Genomic DNA, 18,498 nt, shown 5'->3' with positions numbered 1-18,498 from the left:
CCAGACGAGACAGATTAAGGGAGGCTCCATCCAAAGTGGGCAGAGAGATGCCAGATTCTGGGAGAACCAGCACAGGGATAACCAGTGAGGGCCGTTAGGACTCCTGGGAAGCTGAGATGCAATCAAACCAACCCTCTGAAAATGAGAACAATCTTGTACAGGCATCTTGCCACTTAACTCTAGACCTCTACACTATTTAAAATAAGCTAAAGTCACTCCTTCATCCGCCCACAGTTAGGTCACCAAAGCACTTTACCAACTTTTCAAATTTCAAGTCAGCAAGAATGACAGAAAAGACTTCCAAACTCCTAATTCCAGGCTCACTACTCAGTGGAAGAGCTCTAAATCCTCATATTCCATTTTATTTTACACTTTTTTAAGAAAGATATGCCTCTCTAACCCACCATTTGGATTCCTTACTGTTTTTCTGGTTTGCCACTTCAAAGTTTAATGACTGTCCATCCACCTTAGAGCAGGAGGATTTATGAAAGGGTACTGGGGGGGGGACGACCCAGGAATCTGCTATAGATTATTTTAAGGGTCATGGTGATCAGAGGATATTACTGAAGAATGATGGAGATAAAAAGTAGCTTCTTCCAGAGACATATGAGGAGAAGAATAAAGAAAAAGAGCCACTGCTTAAATTCAACTTGAAAAAAATAACACTAGTATAGCATAAGAGAAGAGGAAATAGCATGAAAAAGTGAGTGTCCCTGAAATTTGGTAAATTGAAGCTCTTGAAGAAAACAAAAAAGAATCTCCAAAACAACCTAGATTAACCATTTTACATCATTTATTGATTCATTTGCCTCAACTCTCCAAATCAGAAAAATCTCTTTAAAGGCCATCCGAAAACATCTGTCTCCACCTATTAAATTTTTTACCTCCCTAGTATGAGTTATTCCTTATGCAATTTGTGGAGAAAGCTCTGTTCAAAAAAGATGTATGTGCAACAGGTGAGGAGGAAGTCAGATGGTAACAGAATTCATTTTGATCGAGTTGTCTGGGCAGGCATTAGTAATTAAGTGGGATGACAGCCTTGGGGAGGGTCACAGATTAGTGATTAATAGGACAAGTAATTTGAAATCAGATTTGGGGGTCACTGATAAAAGTAATGAGGATTTTTACAAACTTCAGCAAGAAATGGGAAGAGGCAAGCCACAACGACAGCTTGTGGGCAATGATTAAAAGAAAACAACACAAGAAGCAATAGAAAAAAACAGTTAGGGCTTCCAAGCCCCTTTTTTCATTTTTAAGAACACATAAACCTTGAGGAGCACTTAAGCTACCCTCATTGGGAGGCCGACCAAATGCACCAAGAAGCAGTTCGGAAAATAGGAAGCCTGTGGGGGGAAAAATAAAAAAAAAAAGGGAGAGAGAGTACGGTACCTCTTGGCGCTGGTGGAGAGGAGTTTGGAGTTTTTGCTCATGCTGACTTTACTCTCCTTCTTCTTGGGGGTGTTTGTTTCTTTCTCGGTTTGCTGGTTGGAGGACGAAGATGAGGAGGAGCTGGTGCTGGCCCTCGAATCGTCATCCGACATAGCGAACCCCCCACCCCACCCCGCAAACAGCCTCTGCAGGGGGAGAGAAACAAAACAGAAACACATCAACCATGCAGCCAGTGTAAATACGGAACTCGGGCGCTGTCAGGAGGGCTCTGACCAGGGGTGCACCCGGCCGCCCACCGCCCTCCACTAGCTTTTCAAAGTCTTCAGGCCCATTAAGGCTTTTGCAAGTCGGACGCGGCTTGCTTATTTTTGGCCCCAAGTGGGGGACGCGGTGGGAAAACGGTCAGGAGCACAGCGAGCGGCCCCTCCCTCGCCCCCCGGGGCTCCCCTCGGGGCAGGGAGGGGACAAGCCGAGCGGGCGGGGGAGGAGGGCAGGGCGGGGGCGCGGGCACCTCGGCGGGGCAGGGAGGGAAGGTCCCGGCCAGCGGCCGGCCTCGGGGCTGTTTGTGTCGGCTTTCCGGGGGTCGCGGGGGCCGCGGCCAGGAGCGGAGTTTGGCGAGGTCGGGAAGCGAGGAGGGCAGAGAGGAGTAAGAGAGGAAGCCGAAACGGGGGGACGGAGGCGAGGAGCGGGTGCCCGGGTGGGGGAAGGGAGAGGCCGGCGGGGGGGCAGGGGCGACAAGGCCGACGGCCCCCCGCGCCGCGCCCCGACGCCCCTCCCCGCCGGCCTGCCCCTCGGCCACCCGGCTGGGGCTGCGCGGCCGGGGCGGGGGTCCCGGGCACACGCCCGACTGCCACCCTGGTGGGGGGGGGTGCGAGGGGGGCCTCGGCCTCCTGCGCGAACGAATAACAATGAACCCGCCCGCCCCGGAGGAGTTAATCCCCGCGGGCCCCCGCCCCAGGGGAAACGGGGCTCCCCCGACTCCCCCTCCCCCGCTCCCGGCCCCCTGGGCGGCCAGTGAGGGGCTCCCGGGGCAGCGCTGACAGTTCGAGGTACAGTGCCCCCCCCCGCTCCCGACACGGGCGGCCCCCGCACCCCACGCGGCCCGGGGTCCCTGCCCATCCCCCGCGGGCGGTCCCCGGACCCCTGGGGCTCTCCGGCCCCTCTCCGCCCCCCCCAGCCCCGTGCCCGGCGGCCCGGGTGGCGCGGGTCGGGGGAGGCGGCGAAGGGTGTCCCCGAGGCCCGGCGACGCGGCCGGGGGGCGGCGGGCTGCGGGGGGGATCCCCGTACCTCTCTTTGTGTCTGGCTCCTCCGTGCCGCCGCGGCGGCTGCTGCTGCGGCTGCGGCTGGGCCTGGCCACTCGTGTCTCTCTCTCGCTGGGAGAGAAGCGGAAGTGCAGCAACAGCAACTATTAAACAGGCAATGGCTTCCCCCAGCCACACACGCTCGCACACACACTCCTCCTCCTCCTCCTCCTCCTCGCCCTCACCCCTCCCCCACCCGCCCGGTCCCACCCACCCGCGCTCCCCTCCCCCTACACACCTCCGGGGGGACGCGAGGAGGGCACAGGGGACCCCGGGAAACCCTGCCCCCTCCCCACCCACACCCCCACCCCAGCGCCTCCTCGGGACGCCAGGGAAGGGGGCGAGGGGTGTGAATTTCCTCTCAAGTGGTTCGGGGACCTGGATCCTGGGCTGGAGAGGGGAAGCCGTTCCAAGATGGGGGGCGCTGGGAGAGATTGGAACTGTACGGAATAGGGGGGTCACGAGAGGAAGTTCTTTCCAATAAGGGCTTTTGGAAACGGGGTGGGGGATTGGTAAATTGGGGGAAAAGATGGTAATCTGGTGGCAAGGACTTTGGACTAGAGAATGCGGCGGGACCTCCTCCTAATAAGTGATCAGTTTAAGGGGGAAAAAATCCCACAACAGGATTTTCCTTTGGGTTGACACTGGCTTCTCCCTCTGGCGATTTACCTGCTAGGAGCAGAGGTCGGTTTAGGCACGCCTGTTAGAAAATCCCAAACTAGGACTTTTCTGCTCAGGCACGTGCAATTTTACAATTTTAGATTCTTCCAGTCACTTTTTATAGAAAGTGGTGGTATTTTATAAAAGAGATACAAAAGATTTCGTGACAGGTAAAACCAACGTGTAACAGGCTTACAAATGTGAGAAATCACTGGGAATAAACCTTATACTACTGAATTAGGATTTAGAATTTTTGGTGTCAGCTTACTTTAGAAAGTTTGATTTTTGGAAATTAGATTAAAAGTTTTGGGAACTTCTGTACCTTCCTCAACTACAATATCAATGCTATTCAAATAATCAATATTTTTAGGTTAATCACTCAGTAATTTCTCTGAATTGTTCCTTATTGAGCATTTTTACCAAGATTAATTTTTTTAAGATTAACCCATCAAATTATGACTTAGCTTCTCACTTATTTGTATTTTGGTTGAAGGAAACTAAAGAGGTGTGTGTAATGCCACACATACAAGGTCTGGTACATTAAGGAGACCGGCCAGTCAGATTTCCATGGGCCACTCTAAATTATCTCAAATTGCCATCCTTTTCCATGGAAACAGTGGCTTCAGTTACCACAGGACGACACAAGATATAAAGCCCATGGCATATCCACTAACCAGGAAAACAAGCATTCTTACCACCCACCTAAACCCTTCTAGCCTTCAACATGAAACTCCAACTGTATCAAGACTCATAAAGTAATTGTGCACAATTCTTGCTCAGTTCTTACCGGGAAACCTGTATCTACCAGGAATTGTCATAGAATCAGGGAGTCCAAAGCTGGAAAAAAACCTTATAGATCAGCATTTCAGCCTCCTGCCTCTTACCTCCAGTCAGAGCTATCACTCAGTCACTCAAATGCACAGAAATTGTGAAAAGATCCCCAGACATAAGTGTTTGGTTTCGGGGATCCTGGTAGAGCATATATAAATAATGACACTCCCTGATGTGTGTTATTTGAAAACAACAACAAAAATCTCCTTAAAACCAGGTTGTATGCTCTTTGTACTTCGGATGAAAAAGATACAAATTCAAGAGAAAGCAATGAACAAACATGAAATAAACTCAGTTGAGATGAATAAAATAAAGACAGTTATTAAAATGGAAACTTCCTCTTATGAATATTTGGGTTTCTGATACTTTAAAATACACGTCAACACTATGAGTACAACCAGTAAAAAATCATATATGTATAAAGATGAGAGCTGGCAGAGAATACAGGAAAACAAAAGAGTTGACTTGCTGTTGTGACCAGGACAGTGGGTGAATTTTTCACTAATTTTGGTTTGCATAAATTGTATACTTGGATACTAACTCTAATAATATTTTTTTTAAAAACTGAACATGGTTATTTTGTGTTTCATTGTTGATGCTTGGGTTGGACTGGTCCCTGGGGAAATAAATCGTATAACCGAAGGAGTCCTCTTCTATAGGGAACTGCTTTCCCAGCCACCAGTCTGGAAGGCTACTGGCCCTCTTGTGTACTAGTCCTTATCTCTAACCCTGGTTAGTGCTTTATGGTTTAGGAATGACCTACTGAGGGGGAATAAAAACCTCAAAATGTTTAGAAAAGAATCCATTGCTCTCAAAAGACTAATCTTTATGTCAGATTACTTTAAATATACAGTTGTCTCAGTCATAAAAAAATCAAAATTCATTTGCAGCCTTCCAGGTCTTCTTACTTATTAACTACAAGGCCTAAGGACCTAAAGTGACCTCTCTGACCCTCAGTCTCCTCATCTATAAGGGGCAAAAATACCTGCACTGTACTGACTGGCAGAGTTGTTAGAAGGATCAAATGTGTATCTATAGTAAAATGATTAATTAACTGTTATGCAAAGTAAATTATTAATAATCCCACCCTGATCCTACTTCTCAGGAATTTTGTCAGGACACAGGGTCTTTATGACTTAGAATTGATGACAAGTGTAAGAAACCTCCTAGGAGAAAGATAAAGTCAAGGAATTACAGGATTTTATTTACTCAAAGGGGCCTAAGATATCTTGGAGTTCAAACTCCTTATGTTCCAGATGAAGAAATTAAGGCAAAGAAAGCCAGTACGTCTCATCCAAGGTCATGCAGTAAGTCGGTGGCAAAATTGTGGCTATGGCCCATGCTGCCCACAGATGATTTTGTTAGTTCTGGCAATATTTAGGGGGTGGGGAAGAGCCTCAATTACATTAAAGAAAAATATATTAAATATAAAAGAACTCCAGTAATATTTTCAAGAACATATTAACAATCAAGACAGTTGGGAAAGTGGACAAATGGAAGCAAGTTAAAGGAATCACTGATTTTATAACATTTACTTGAACCAGTTAATGAACAATATTGATGTTCCTTACACCTCATTCTGAGAATAATAATCATTATTTCATATTTATGGATATATTTCAAGTAGGTAATACATTCTCATGCTATATTATCCTAAAGAAACCAAAGGGTAAGCCACGAAAATCTGCCTCTGCCCCTCCCCCCAACTCTGTGGTAGTCTATGCTTGCGAAAGCAAATGCATACGTATACACTGGATGCTTTGATAGAAATGCTCAATTTACATTTAAAAGATGCATTCAGTCACAGAAGCCCAAGTGGTGCAACACTGTGATATCTGTGGGCTTTAAGAAAATGGGCTTCAGTTTTTACTAATACCTGTTCCTGATCTCAAAATGATCCAACTCTCTTCTTCAAGCCATCTTTAGAGTATCAAGTGCATTTAAGTAGGAGCACTTGAAGATCAAGGTGCTGACTGATCCCTAGGTGAAGTGATACAGTTGATTCAGAAGAAAGAGACCCCATCTAACTTTTGAGCACTCCTATTTTTGGCTACTTGCTTACACTGAACTTAAATATTTCATAAAAGCAACAATCCTCTTTGGGGCCAATTTCACATCCAAAGAATTGTCAAGCAAATTAACATTTGTTAATATGGGTTTTTAAACTTACCTTATGACTGGATAGAAAGGATTTCCTTTTTCTGTCAAAAGAAAAAAAATCTTATGTTTGGAATTTAGGAAGAATTTCTGTAAAGGTTTTCTGAAAAGATGGACTCACTGTGGATTTCAATCTACTTGTTTTATTTTCTTTTTTTTTTTTTTGTGAGGAAGATCAGCCCTGAGCTAACAGCCATGCCAATCCTCCTCTTTTTGCTGAGGAAGACCGGCTCTGAGCTAACATCTATTGCCAATCTTCCTCCTTTTTCTCCCCAAAGCCCCAGTAGATAGTTGTATGTCATAGTTGCACATCCTTCTAGTTGCTGTATGTGGGACGCGGCCTCAGCATGGCCAGAGAAGCGGTGCGTCGGTGCGCACCCGGGATCCGAACCCGGGCCGCCAGCAGCGGAGTGCTTGCACTTAACCGCTAAGCCACGGGGCTGGCCCTTGTTTTATTTTCTGATGCTCCTTTGCCTGAAAAATTAATTCCTTATACGGAAGGATAAGGAAGGTTTGCAAAGAAGGGTCAATTCCATGAAGCCTAATGGGATCTGGGGCTTTTATCTTCAATTCGGGTCATTATTCCATAGGCCTTTTTTAAACACACTGATCTCTTTGAAGGACCCTAAGCGTTGTCAGACTTTATTTGTCCTGAAAGTTGCTATCACAGGAAGCTAGGACAGAGCTAAATTATTTTTTCTACCACATGGAGGCATTGAACAACCATGTGATTTTCAAAATTTACCAAGACTTGATAAGAGTCTAATGCTTTCTCAGGCAAGGGCAAAAAGGTTTGTTTGATGTTGACAACGGATAATGCTTAGTATGAAAGCATTCTTCTCACCTTATAATTTAGCATCTGCTCTGTAGGGCCTATTCTCTAAACAAACCAGCCTTCTTCAGCCTCCTATACATTGATAACATAAGGACAGACTGTATTGGAATCTACTGGATTGCAGTTTGAGCAGTTTGGTTAGTCTCTGAAACCTTTTCTTGAACTTAACACTTTTTCTGTTTACTAAAATTTGGAGGAATGAAATAGTAGGGAAAAATTACTTTTATTTCACGCACTTAAATATCAACTTCCCCACAGTTCCATGGTGTGACAAATCTACAGTCAAGGATCCAGTTTTGAATCCAAAATTTACCTCAATAATTGCAACCCCAGAAGCAAGTGGCAGCAAAGATACTAATCTTGACTTGCTAAGCCTTTATGACGAGTTCTTTCTTTACACCCGACAGTACTCACGTCTCAGCCCCAAAACAATTAATCAACAAATATTTATATAATTGCTCTGTGTGTGCTAAGCACAGTGCTGGGTGCCATGGCAGACGTAAAGGAGTCTACGAGGTACTCTCTGGCCTCCAGCAAGAGCCAGGGGAGAAGGAATTGTAACTGAGCCTAGAAGGACAAAGAGGACTCAGGAAAATGGAGAAGCATGCCCAGGTATTAAAATGACATTTAAAAAGAGATGGTAAAACACCAGACTCAAAATATTTTATTATTAAAATAGAAATATATATGTATATAAATTATAAAATACTTTATTATTAAAAACTAAAAGAAAGAAACTGGCCTTTATTCTTCAAAAATGTCACTGGCATGAAATAGAAAAATTGAAATTCCAGATTAAAGGAGACTAAAGAAGCATGAGATTTAAATGTCTTATGTGATCCTGGACCAGATCCTGTACTGAATGGAAAGAAAAATTATAAAGGATATAACTGGGTTAATTGAAAAAACTAGAGTATGGAAGTTAGATTAGACAAAAGTATTGTATCAATGTTAAATTTCCTGAAGTTGATAACTACACTGAGGATATTCTTGTTTTTAGGAAATACACACTGAAACATTAATGGGTAAAGAGGTGTGATGTCTGAAAACTATTTCAATAGCTCAGAAAGATAAATAACAATACGTGTGTGTGTAGAAACAAATGTGCCAAAATGTTATAAATTGGTGAATCTGGATAAAGGAAGTAGGGATGTTCTCTGTATTATTCTTGTGACTTTCCTATAAATTTGGAGGAAAAAAATGTAGTTACCTCAGAAGGAATGAAATAGAAGGGAATGAAGGAGAAATTGCTAACTCATTACATACCTCTATATTGTTTCACTTCTTAAAATAAGTGTGTGTTACTTTAGTATATTTTAAAAATCTAGCCACTAAATCTTTAAAGAACAACAAAAAAAATGTGTTAGAAAAATTCAGGAAGTGATTGGGGAGACCATAAATAGACTAATTTCGTTGAAGTACTCAGAAAAGTGAATGGATGGACAGAAGCATGAAAAGTTGGTGGTACCTCGAGTTTGCAGAGGGGCTCCAGGTAAACTGAAAAGCCTGGATATCATTACAGGATAAAAGGTATGACAAAAAGACATTAGCGTCATTTTAGCCTAAGGGGTATTTTAAGAAGATTACTTTGATAGAAAAGCCAGAAAGGAGAGAAAGAAGTCAAGAAAACCAGGAGGAAGCCATTGAGGAGTCCAGGCTTGGGAAAGCAGCTCCTAATTCCTAATTCTCCACGATTATTTTAATTAATCACTGTTTAATGCTGAAGCTCTGGAAGTCCCAGGAAAGCAGAGAATATGTTTGCTTAGAACTATTTTAGAGCAGTGCTTGGCACTTAGTAGGCAAGCAATAAAAAATTAACGAAGGTAGGGGATGAAAACCATCCTTGTCTTTAATAGTACTATTTAACCTTTTCCCATCTCCTCTGATGGTCCATCCTTCACATATGCATGATTATACCATCAATTGGTTGACAAAGGACGTGAGGGGTCTGTGTTTTTGTTCCCGGGGGAAGCATGAGTGACCCCAAGATGAGGCCTGAAATGACTCCCAGCCCACCAGCATGGAGAGGAATCCCAGCCTTGACATCAAAGTTACAGAATTCCAAATTGGAGGAGCTCTAGAGATCACCAAATGTACCGTTCTGTTGACAGACGAGGAAGCTGAGGTCCAGAGATGCAAGATGAGTTTTCTGAGCTCAGGCAACTAGTTAGCAGCAGAACTAAGACCTTTCCCTTGGAGGAATCAAAGTGGACTATGGGGACTTGTGGAATCCCCATCTCTATGTCTCAAACCTGGAGCAGCAGCCAGGGACAACAGCAGCCAGATGTAACCTCCATGGAGGCAAACACGCTCTTGTTCTACGCATTCAGCACTACTTTCCAAAGAGCTGGGCTGTGTCATGGTCTTTGATATCCCCTAAGCAGTGGGCATTAAGTTGGGCACAGATTTACTACTCAAACACACACACCACACACACACAGACACAAACTCCTTGCTTCCTGAGTTACACTCACTGAATTGAAGGCAATCCTAAATCTCACAATGAGGTGGGGACAGATATTTTCCCAGTGTGACTGAGGATAGAGGTAAAGATTCCTGTATCCCCTTCTTCATCCCTGACTTTAGTCACCTTGAGAAGTCTTTTTAGATCTTGGTGAAGTAGGAAAATGGTGGGGCATGACCACTTTGGCTTTGTGACTGAGGCTACACACATCACCCTTGGGTTCCCCAAAGATTGTGAGGGGCTGAAAGCTGGGGAGTATCCTTGCTCCCTTTTCCCACTGCCTCATTCTTCCCCACTCCTCCATCTTAGGGAGGAGCACAGTTCAGGGCAGTTAAGAAAATAAACATTCCTGTTTCCATACCTGCACTGCTTCTTACTAACAGTGACCTCAGAAAAGTTCTTCAATCTGCTGAACCTTTGTTGCTGCATATGTAAAACTGGGATAAGAAAACTTACTTCCTGAGATTTTTTTGAAGGTTAAATGAGAAATGTCTGTAAAATGCTTAGCCCAGTGCCTGGCATGGCCTGAGTGCCCAATAAATGGTAACTATCATCAGTTAAATCTAACACGTTATCCTGGCCTAATGTATTTTTCAAGACTTACTTCAGCGACCTCAGACGTTCTTTGGCTGTTCCAGAGTGAATAAATTAGAAGAGTGCATGCAGCCAAACCTCACTGATATGCTATTTTGAGTTGTTTCCTGTCTGTTGAGAAATTGTAAGCAAAAGGAGGAAAGGACCCCTGCCCTGTTCCAGCCCCAGCCCAATGCCAAGCTCATGGAGCTGAGTAACCACCTGTTGATGGATTGTTAACAGCAGCAAGAGCCTCTGAAAGAGCATGAACAAACAGGTAAGTCAGAAAATATCTGGGGTTTGCGCAGAAATGTTCCTCTCTAAATGAGTGAGTCAGAACGGCCCAAGTATGTGACACTTCCACTTAAATTGTTTGGAAAACTAACAGGTGAAGGATCGTTTCGGAGGATTTGTATCTATTACATGGAATTAATTCTCCTTCTCTTTAGATGGAACGTTAGTCTAGCCTCTTAACATGTTAAATCAAGAGTTCCAAACAAAAACTGGCTGTAGGCAAGTTGAGATTTTCAAAGAAGCTTAAAACACAAGGAATTTCTCTGGGAAATTTGTCAATCACAACATGGGCAAGTGGGGAAAATGTTGGTGAAAATGTTTAGGCTCCTTAACATTCTTATTCTCCCCTATAAGATTTACACACTGGACTCCCAGAAGCAATAAAACCATCATAATCGGCACTTTTTGTTTGAAAAGGTCATTTTCTGCAACATCTATGAGCTATTCAGGTTTTCTGTCCAACCTAAGAGAGATTTGGAACTGGATTATTTGGGGGAATATTTGTCCTCTTCTTAGACTTCTAAATTTTTCTATATTCAGGAGTTGAGAGCCATAACTTTTCTTTGAAAACAGATTTTTTCATAGAATTATATAAAGATTTATATCCAGAAACCCTCAAATAGTGAAAAAGGCAGTTATCCCCAAGTCTGGGTCACTCCTTGGCACATGTCCTTGAGCGATAGAGGCTGGGAGATTAGAAGGATCCTTTCTAACAATGAGATTTATGTTCCAATATTCAGAGTTTATTTAGTTTCAGTCGTGTCTTAGCTTAAAATAAATCCTTCGGGTGGTGGGTTGGTCTAAGAGGTATATATTTAAGATGTTATTTTTGGAAACTGCTAGAGAATGAAATGAAAACTTGTGATTTTCCTTGAACTTGGCTTGAAAGTAAAATAAAGATTTTATGAACTTGGGGGTCAATATATTTATTTTCCTCAAACTTTTCACTTGTAAATGAGTGGCTTAGAGCAGAGCCCAGAATTGGGAATTCAAATTGTATAGATTTTTTGTAGTTGTCTCCCTGTTTATGAATCAATCTTTACCAAAATCATCAACCATCCTCTTATTAAAAAAAAAAAGTTGCTTAGAGCTCCAATGTGTTTACGCTATAAACACATATTATTGATACCACCCCGTCGTTTATTTATTGCACATCTAAATGCTACACAGATAGATAATTAGAGTTTGGCCTTTATAGGAATGGCTAGAGAGGTTTTCCTTAGGAGTATAGGGTGTTTTAGTTTTGTTTTTAATGTAGGATTTTTGTGTCCTCTCTTTATGAAATATACATGAAACTCTCACTTGTATAAGATGTGGAAGGCAGAGCTGTGCTGCGTCTCACCATCATTGAGTGGATATTTGGACATAGTACTATGCTAGGCCATCTCTGGAACTTTAATACACAGCTTCTGCTTTCTAAAAAGGTCCTTGTTTGTTTGATTGTTTACTCTTTATTATAAAAAATTTCACATTCATAAAAGTAGGAAGTATAGCACCAGGATCCCCATATACTCACCCTGCCACCTACGTTCAAGAATTTATAATATTTGTTATATTTGCTTTATCTTTTTTTTGCTACATCATTTTAAAGTAAGTTACAGACATCAAGAAAATGTTCCCCTAAGTTCTTCAACATGCTTCTTCAAAAATTAACCACATACCATAATCACACCTGACAAAACTAGCAATTGTTCCCTAGTATTGCGTAAGTATTCTCTACATATTCAATTCTCTAATTTTCTTTTAGGTTTAAATCAGAATTCTATTAGAGACCATGCACGTGGCTTTTGTTGGTGTTATCTCTTTTAATCTAGAACAATCCCCCAACTGTTCCATCTTTCCTGCTTTTCCTTTAATTATGGCATCGACTTATTGAAAAGACGTATCCAGTTTGTATTGCAAAATGTCCCACATTCTGGATTTGCTTGTTTTTCCTCATAGTACCATTTAACATGACCCTTCTATCCACTCTATGTCCTGTAAATTTGAGGTTTCATAGAAAGACGTGATTCATTCCAGTTAAACATTTTTGGCAAGACAGTCAAGTCTTAGGTGACACTGTATACTTCCCGTTGCATCACATCAGGAGGCAATGACTTTTTGTCCCTTAAAAGGCATCTCCTGAGAAGCAGAACCATTTCTCATTTGTCTTAAAAAACACCACTGGACATGAAGCCAGAACCGTGAATGTCATTTAACCTTTCTGATCCTGTTTTCTTGTGAGAGACAAAACCAATAATAACCTCTGTAACTTCACAGGGCTGTGGTCAAGGACCACAGGAAAGAATAATAGTAACACCACCAGTAACTACCATTTATTGAGCAATCACTATGTCAAGCCCTATGCAAGAGCTTTCCATTTGCTATTTCATTTAATCCTCACACTAATCAAGAGAGATAGGTACTATTAGCATCTCCATTGTACAGACGAGAAACTGAAACACAGAGAGTTTAAGCAATTTGGCTGAGGTCAAACAGCGGGTAAGAGAGAGAGATGGAATATAAACTCAACTAGCCTGACTGCAGAGCCTGCTCAGGAAATCATCGTAAGTCCCGTGCAAAAGTGAAGTATTGACACAGAAACACAGTTGCTGTGTTAGGGGATTGAGAGGATGGTTTTCTGTTTTTGTTTTTTTTCTTTTTCTTTTTCAGACTTTCACTGATGTTATTTTATTACTTTAATAACGGCAAAATGAATAGGTATTTACGGGGGAAGACATACAATATGGATATAAAATAACAATCAGAATCATTTATTGCTTACCTGCTCTAGTGGTACTGACAACAGAATAAAAGGAATCACATCAACAACAATAAAAAACTTTGCCTAGAGGGAAACAGACATATGAAGTGACACCATAAACAGATATTTTGTATTTTCTTCTTCACAATCCTACTCCTTTTGTCCTGTTTTATTTGACATATGGCTCACTTCATAAAAATGTTTAAATATTGATTTCCAAATAGCTTCACTTGGTCCTAAAACAATATTAACAGACCATGTGGTTCCTGGAAGGATCTGTTCAGCTGTTTTTCTGTAAAAGATGTTTTGGGCTTTTTTTTTTTCAGGATTTTTGAATCAAGAGAGTTGGTCAATTATACTCAAACATGATGACCACGTGATTTCTTTTTTAAAGGCTGTGGCTAAGGCATTCTGAAGAGGCAGGGCCGTCAGGGGTCCTTTGGGTTAAACCTCTCAGATGAGCACTGTCCTCTCCAAGGTGTGAAAGCATACTTGGCAAATGACATTTAAACCCCCAGAACCCTCAGCCAGAGCCATCACATTTTATGTCCACACACAGTAAAAATAGCTGTGAAAACTGTGTGCATTCCTTGAAAGATCTTTGCCACTGAAGTCACTAGGAGGTTTTCTTCCCTTGCCTTTCCATTCTGCTTCAAATATCAGAAATACAAAATGTTTAATTTGGCAACTGCAATAATCCTAACCCTGGAAATATTTATTATAACTTATATAAAAGCTGGTAAGATCTTCAAAATAGAGTTTAAATTTATTTATTTATTTATTTATTTATTTATTTATTTATTTATTTGTGAGGAAGATCAGCCCTGAGCTAACATCCATGCCAATCCTCCTCTTTTTTTGCTGAGGAAGACCGGCCCTGAGCTAACATCTATTACCAATCCTCCTCCTTTTTTTCCCTTTTTTCTCCCCAAAGCCCCAGTAGATAGCTGCACATCCTTCTAGCTGCTGTATGTGGGATGCGGCCTCAGCATGGCTGGACAAGCGGTGTGTCAGTGCGCGCCTGGGATCCGAACCCGGGGCCGCCAACAGCGGAGCGTGCGCACCTAACTGCTAAGCCACGGGGCCAGCCCCTGAAATAGATTTTAAAATATACGCATCAACCCAAAATGAGGGAGGGACAGCAAAATCTCAGCAAACTGTGGTAAGGTAACTATATCACAAAATTCAGAAATTATAATCATCTTTTATCATGCCTGGATGGTTATAAAAAGAAAAAAATGGTTTCTTAAAAATTTCACATAGCCTATTTCCACTCTAAAGCTCCTAAAAATGATCTTTTGGGGGGGGTGTTGTGTAGTGTTATTAATATGAGCTGAGATGTCTCGCTTACTGTGTCCTAAGGAGATTACCTGCTTTATTTCACTTAATCTTTACAACAGCCCTTTAAGGGAGCTGCATTCATGATCCCCAACTTACAGATGAGAACATTTAGGCTTAGAAAGGTTAAGTAACTTGAACAGAGTCACACAGCCGTTAGCAGGCAGAGACAATTCAAACTCAGGACTGACTCCTGAGCCCAACCGCCCCCAGCTGCCCACAGATGACAATAGATAATGACTACAATTTTCTTCAACTGAATTTCAAACCCTAAGACTATGCAAACTCATCAGTGAGTAGAATGCTTTGTGCAGAACCCAGAACGACTCAACACAAGGAATAGAGTTGCAAAATGCAGCTTTAAAAGCTGGGACTCAGACTCACGTTACTCACATTTCCTGTCCTAGCAGCAGAAGGGGACTCTCACCACTCCCGGGGAGCCCTCTCCTCCCCATCTTCCTGAGCAGCCTGTGGGCGTTCTTCATCAAGACTCACAGCCACCCTGGTGTCTGCAGCTGCTCTGGCTTCCCTCTCCTTCCCACCTCCCCGTCGAAGCTCTGGCAGGCAGTGTGTCTTCTTTCCCATCCTCTCCGGTTTCATCCAGCAGCCAATCAATAAATATTTGTTGAATGAATAAATGAATGAGTGAATGAGCAAACAGCTGTCAAACCAGTCACAGATGGAAAAGTACACAGAGGTGCATAAATAGTAAGCTGTTTGCCTAAAATAACTTCAGGCTGACCAGAGTATAAATTTCAACAAACCTCATGTTAAGTTGGGGACTATTTATTTATTCTGTATTAGATATCATATTATTTACTTCACATTTCATACTTGGTTGCCTCAGTATTATTCAACACTTCACTTTCTGTGTGACTGGGTCCAGTCACTTCATCTCTGATCCTTGTTCTCTCAGTTATAAAATGATGCTAGTAAGTCATACTTCACAGGTTGTCCTAAGGATCAAATAAGGTCACATGGGTGGTGCTCGGTAAACGGTACAGTCCCTTCTCCTGCTTTCATCATCATGCATTTATTTGCATACTACTATTTGTAGCCTTTGGGCATCTAGTTGGAGGGACCTAAATGCATTGCACAAGAAGGGTGGTGTTGGGGAGAGAATTCAGGGGTCCTTGATACCGCTTACTGGAACAAAACAAACTATAGCCAGAGAAGTATTTTCACGAAGCCCGGCTGCTGGAGGTGGACCCATGGAGCCAGGAAGGCCAGCAGCCAGGCCACACCTTGGGTCAATCCAAGAAAGGGCCTCTGGGCGCTCCAGAACCCTTTGGAATCTCCTTGCTCTTCCTTGTCTCAATCTCCACCATAACTGCTCTTCAGTCAAGAGTCTGTCTAGACTGACAGCCAACAACCAGATTGTATAATGAAGGCATGCAATCCCCCTGGAGACAGTCAACATGGAGAGGAATGCTGGGCTTGAGCCCCAGCACCTGCCCAGGTGGGCATGTTCTAGTAATCACCGGGAAGCAGCGTCCCAGCTTCCCCTCCGCATCCACCCTTTACTGAGGCAAAAAAGGAGAAAACAAAACTCAGGTGAATTGTCTTTGATCCATCCTAACTTGTTTCTTCCTCCTTGTTGGGAGTTACCTGGGCAAGCGAGACAGACAATTAGCATTTGCTCAGAAAACTCTATTCCTCCAACGTCCTTAGAGGACGACACAGTGAGCTGGAAAGTTTGTAAACAAATGGCGCCTCTCTCGTGGGTCTTCTTTACTTCCCCCTTCTCTGTCCTCCCCCTTTGCTGCCTGTCACCACCCTCTCCTTCCATCTGTGTAAGAGGAAACCCTTTGAAGCGTGTGTGAAACAAAAAATACCCACTTTCTTCTTTTCTTCCTCCAAGGTTCTTTGGACTAATTTTTAAAACTGAAATTTTCACAGAAAATTGTTTTGGAGGGTTCAGGAACATAAATTTTCATTCTTAGCCCTCAAGCAAACATTTCAACCAAAGATCCCTTACATTTTTTAAAAAGTGCAAAGTAAATTTCTGCAGCAAAGAAAGACCCAGTATTTTCCTAGGCCTTCTTGCAAACAGAGGCCCCTTAGACAATATTTACATCTACATGTGGGTGAGTTGAGACTGTGCTTGGGGCACTTGGAATAAGAGAGGCATTGAGAGATTCCAGTAAGGCTGGCGGATATTGAAGAGTACGTGTGGTGGTACCCGGGAGCGAGCGCTGGGTTTGTGGAAAAGTCTACCATGTGTCGAGCACTCCTGTGGACCAGGCACTGGTCTACTCTACAGATATCACCTGCTCATTTTATCTTCATAACCATCCCCACGAGGTAGAAACCAGTATTCCTGATTTACAGCCCAGGAAACCAAAACACCGAGAGGTAAGGGATCTCGAGTCTCCTGGCTAATCAGTCTTAGAGTCGGGACCCTCACACTGGCCTCTGACTCCAGGCCCTTGCTACTCCTGTGTGGTCCGTGGACCAGGAGCATCAGCAACACGTGGCAGCTGTGTAGAATCTGCATTTTAACAAGACCCCAGGGCGGTCGGTGTACCCATCTGGGGCTGCTCTTGATCACGAAGGATACTGCCACCCTGAGCACCTGTTCTTGTTCTCACTCGCATGGAACCTGTTTTTCACCTTTCTGAGGCTCAGTTGCTCATCTATAAAATGAAAATGGGCTCAAGCTTGCCGTTGAGAATTCAATGGAGCTTAGCAGCAGCTTTCTCAATGTTTTTATGGAGCTTTCTTGAAGTTTTAGTAAACGGCACTAAATAAATGGTAGCAATGATTAAAAACTAGTTTTCAAAAAGTTACTTTTGAATGATAATAGAAGTAATACACACTCAGGATAGGAAATTTGGAAAATGAAGAAAACATAAAGAAAACATAAAATCTCTCCCATAAACCCACTATCCTAAGATAACCTTGGAAACATTTAGTTGCGTTTCCTTCCAGTATTTTCTCTACACATATGTGTGTAAAAATAAATTATTTTTTACCAAATAGGGATCACTCTGGAGGTATACATTTGCATCCTGAATCTTTTTCTCTTCACATTTACATGATGAGCATTTTTTAAATAGTTTAAACCAGTGAATACACAAGCTGCTTTCTAGGACTCAGACTCGGGATCAGAAAGTTCTTTCCATCTAGTTTTAATTCCTTCAGCTGCAACTTAAGAATTAAGATTGGAACTGTGCTTGAGTATTTCAGTGATAGACCCCATGTGTTAGGAGAGAGAACCTCATGGGGGACAGAAGGCTGACCCAGGAGACCTGGGGGCTCCGTGGTTTCAGGGCCCTGCAGAGGGCCCACGTTTGTTCTGGACATCGAAGCCCATCTCACCTTCGGGATACACAATGAAACATGGTATTCCAACTGTGTAAGCTCCTTCAAAGTAGGAATTGTCTGGTTTTTTGTTTTTGCCTTTGTTTTTAAATCTCTGTACTCCAGTGCTCAGAACTGTGCCGGGCACATAGTAGGTATCCAATAAATCTGGAGGCTGAATGAATGGTCAGTAAATGAGTCAGTGAGTAAATGAATCAAGTGGAGAAGGTGGCAGCCGCCTAATATAAACTAGACCTCTCCTCCCACTCCCACCTTGCCCCCACCTCCTCTTCTCTATGCCTCAAGTTTCACCATGAGATTATTTCTTGGCAGCAGTATTCAGAGGACCTATTTTCAAAAACGAGCGTCCCTCAGAGGGCTACCTGTTTCATTTAATAGCCTTTGCAAATATATTGATGCTGGGATTTTAGGAAAAGGCTTTCCTACTGTTTGCCATGGTCAGTAATATACTAGGCAAACCAGCTTCCTGAGCCGACTTGTCTGTCCTTTTGAATATTCGTAAATCATGTGCCCATCATGAGTATATCCCCAGGAGCAAGGAGACTTGGTCTTTAAAAGCTCAAGGAATAGAGAGCAGACAGGTCAATAG

At 42.9% G+C, this 18,498-nt stretch overlaps 1 protein-coding gene and 1 pseudogene across 2 annotated transcripts in view; both read right to left on the bottom strand.

Moving 5' to 3' along the window:
- The window catches only part of LOC101404670 (ubiquitin-conjugating enzyme E2 E1), a 73,442-nt gene extending 70,629 nt beyond the window's left edge, over positions 1-2,813 (bottom strand). The window contains exons 1-2 of one of the 2 annotated variants that reach the window (XM_087430617.1): positions 2,677-2,813; positions 1,390-1,574 (exon numbers count right to left, since the gene is read on the bottom strand). In XM_087430617.1, coding sequence (XP_087286743.1) covers positions 1,390-1,541 — 152 coding nt within the window. In that variant the 5' untranslated portion in view covers positions 1,542-1,574; positions 2,677-2,813. The remainder of the gene's footprint in view (positions 1-1,389; positions 1,575-2,676) is intronic. The other variant, XM_004419420.3, reaches the window with a different exon arrangement.
- Positions 1,581-2,508, bottom strand: LOC147916991 (uncharacterized; annotated as a pseudogene).
- Positions 2,814-18,498: the final 15,685 nt, after the last annotated feature.

Source organism: Ceratotherium simum, chromosome 5 (assembly GCF_057802395.1).
Source record: "Ceratotherium simum simum isolate JZ-2026a chromosome 5, ASM5780239v1, whole genome shotgun sequence".
Taxonomy (NCBI): Eukaryota; Metazoa; Chordata; class Mammalia; order Perissodactyla; family Rhinocerotidae; genus Ceratotherium; species Ceratotherium simum.
This window is presented reverse-complemented; position numbering and strand designations above follow the sequence as displayed.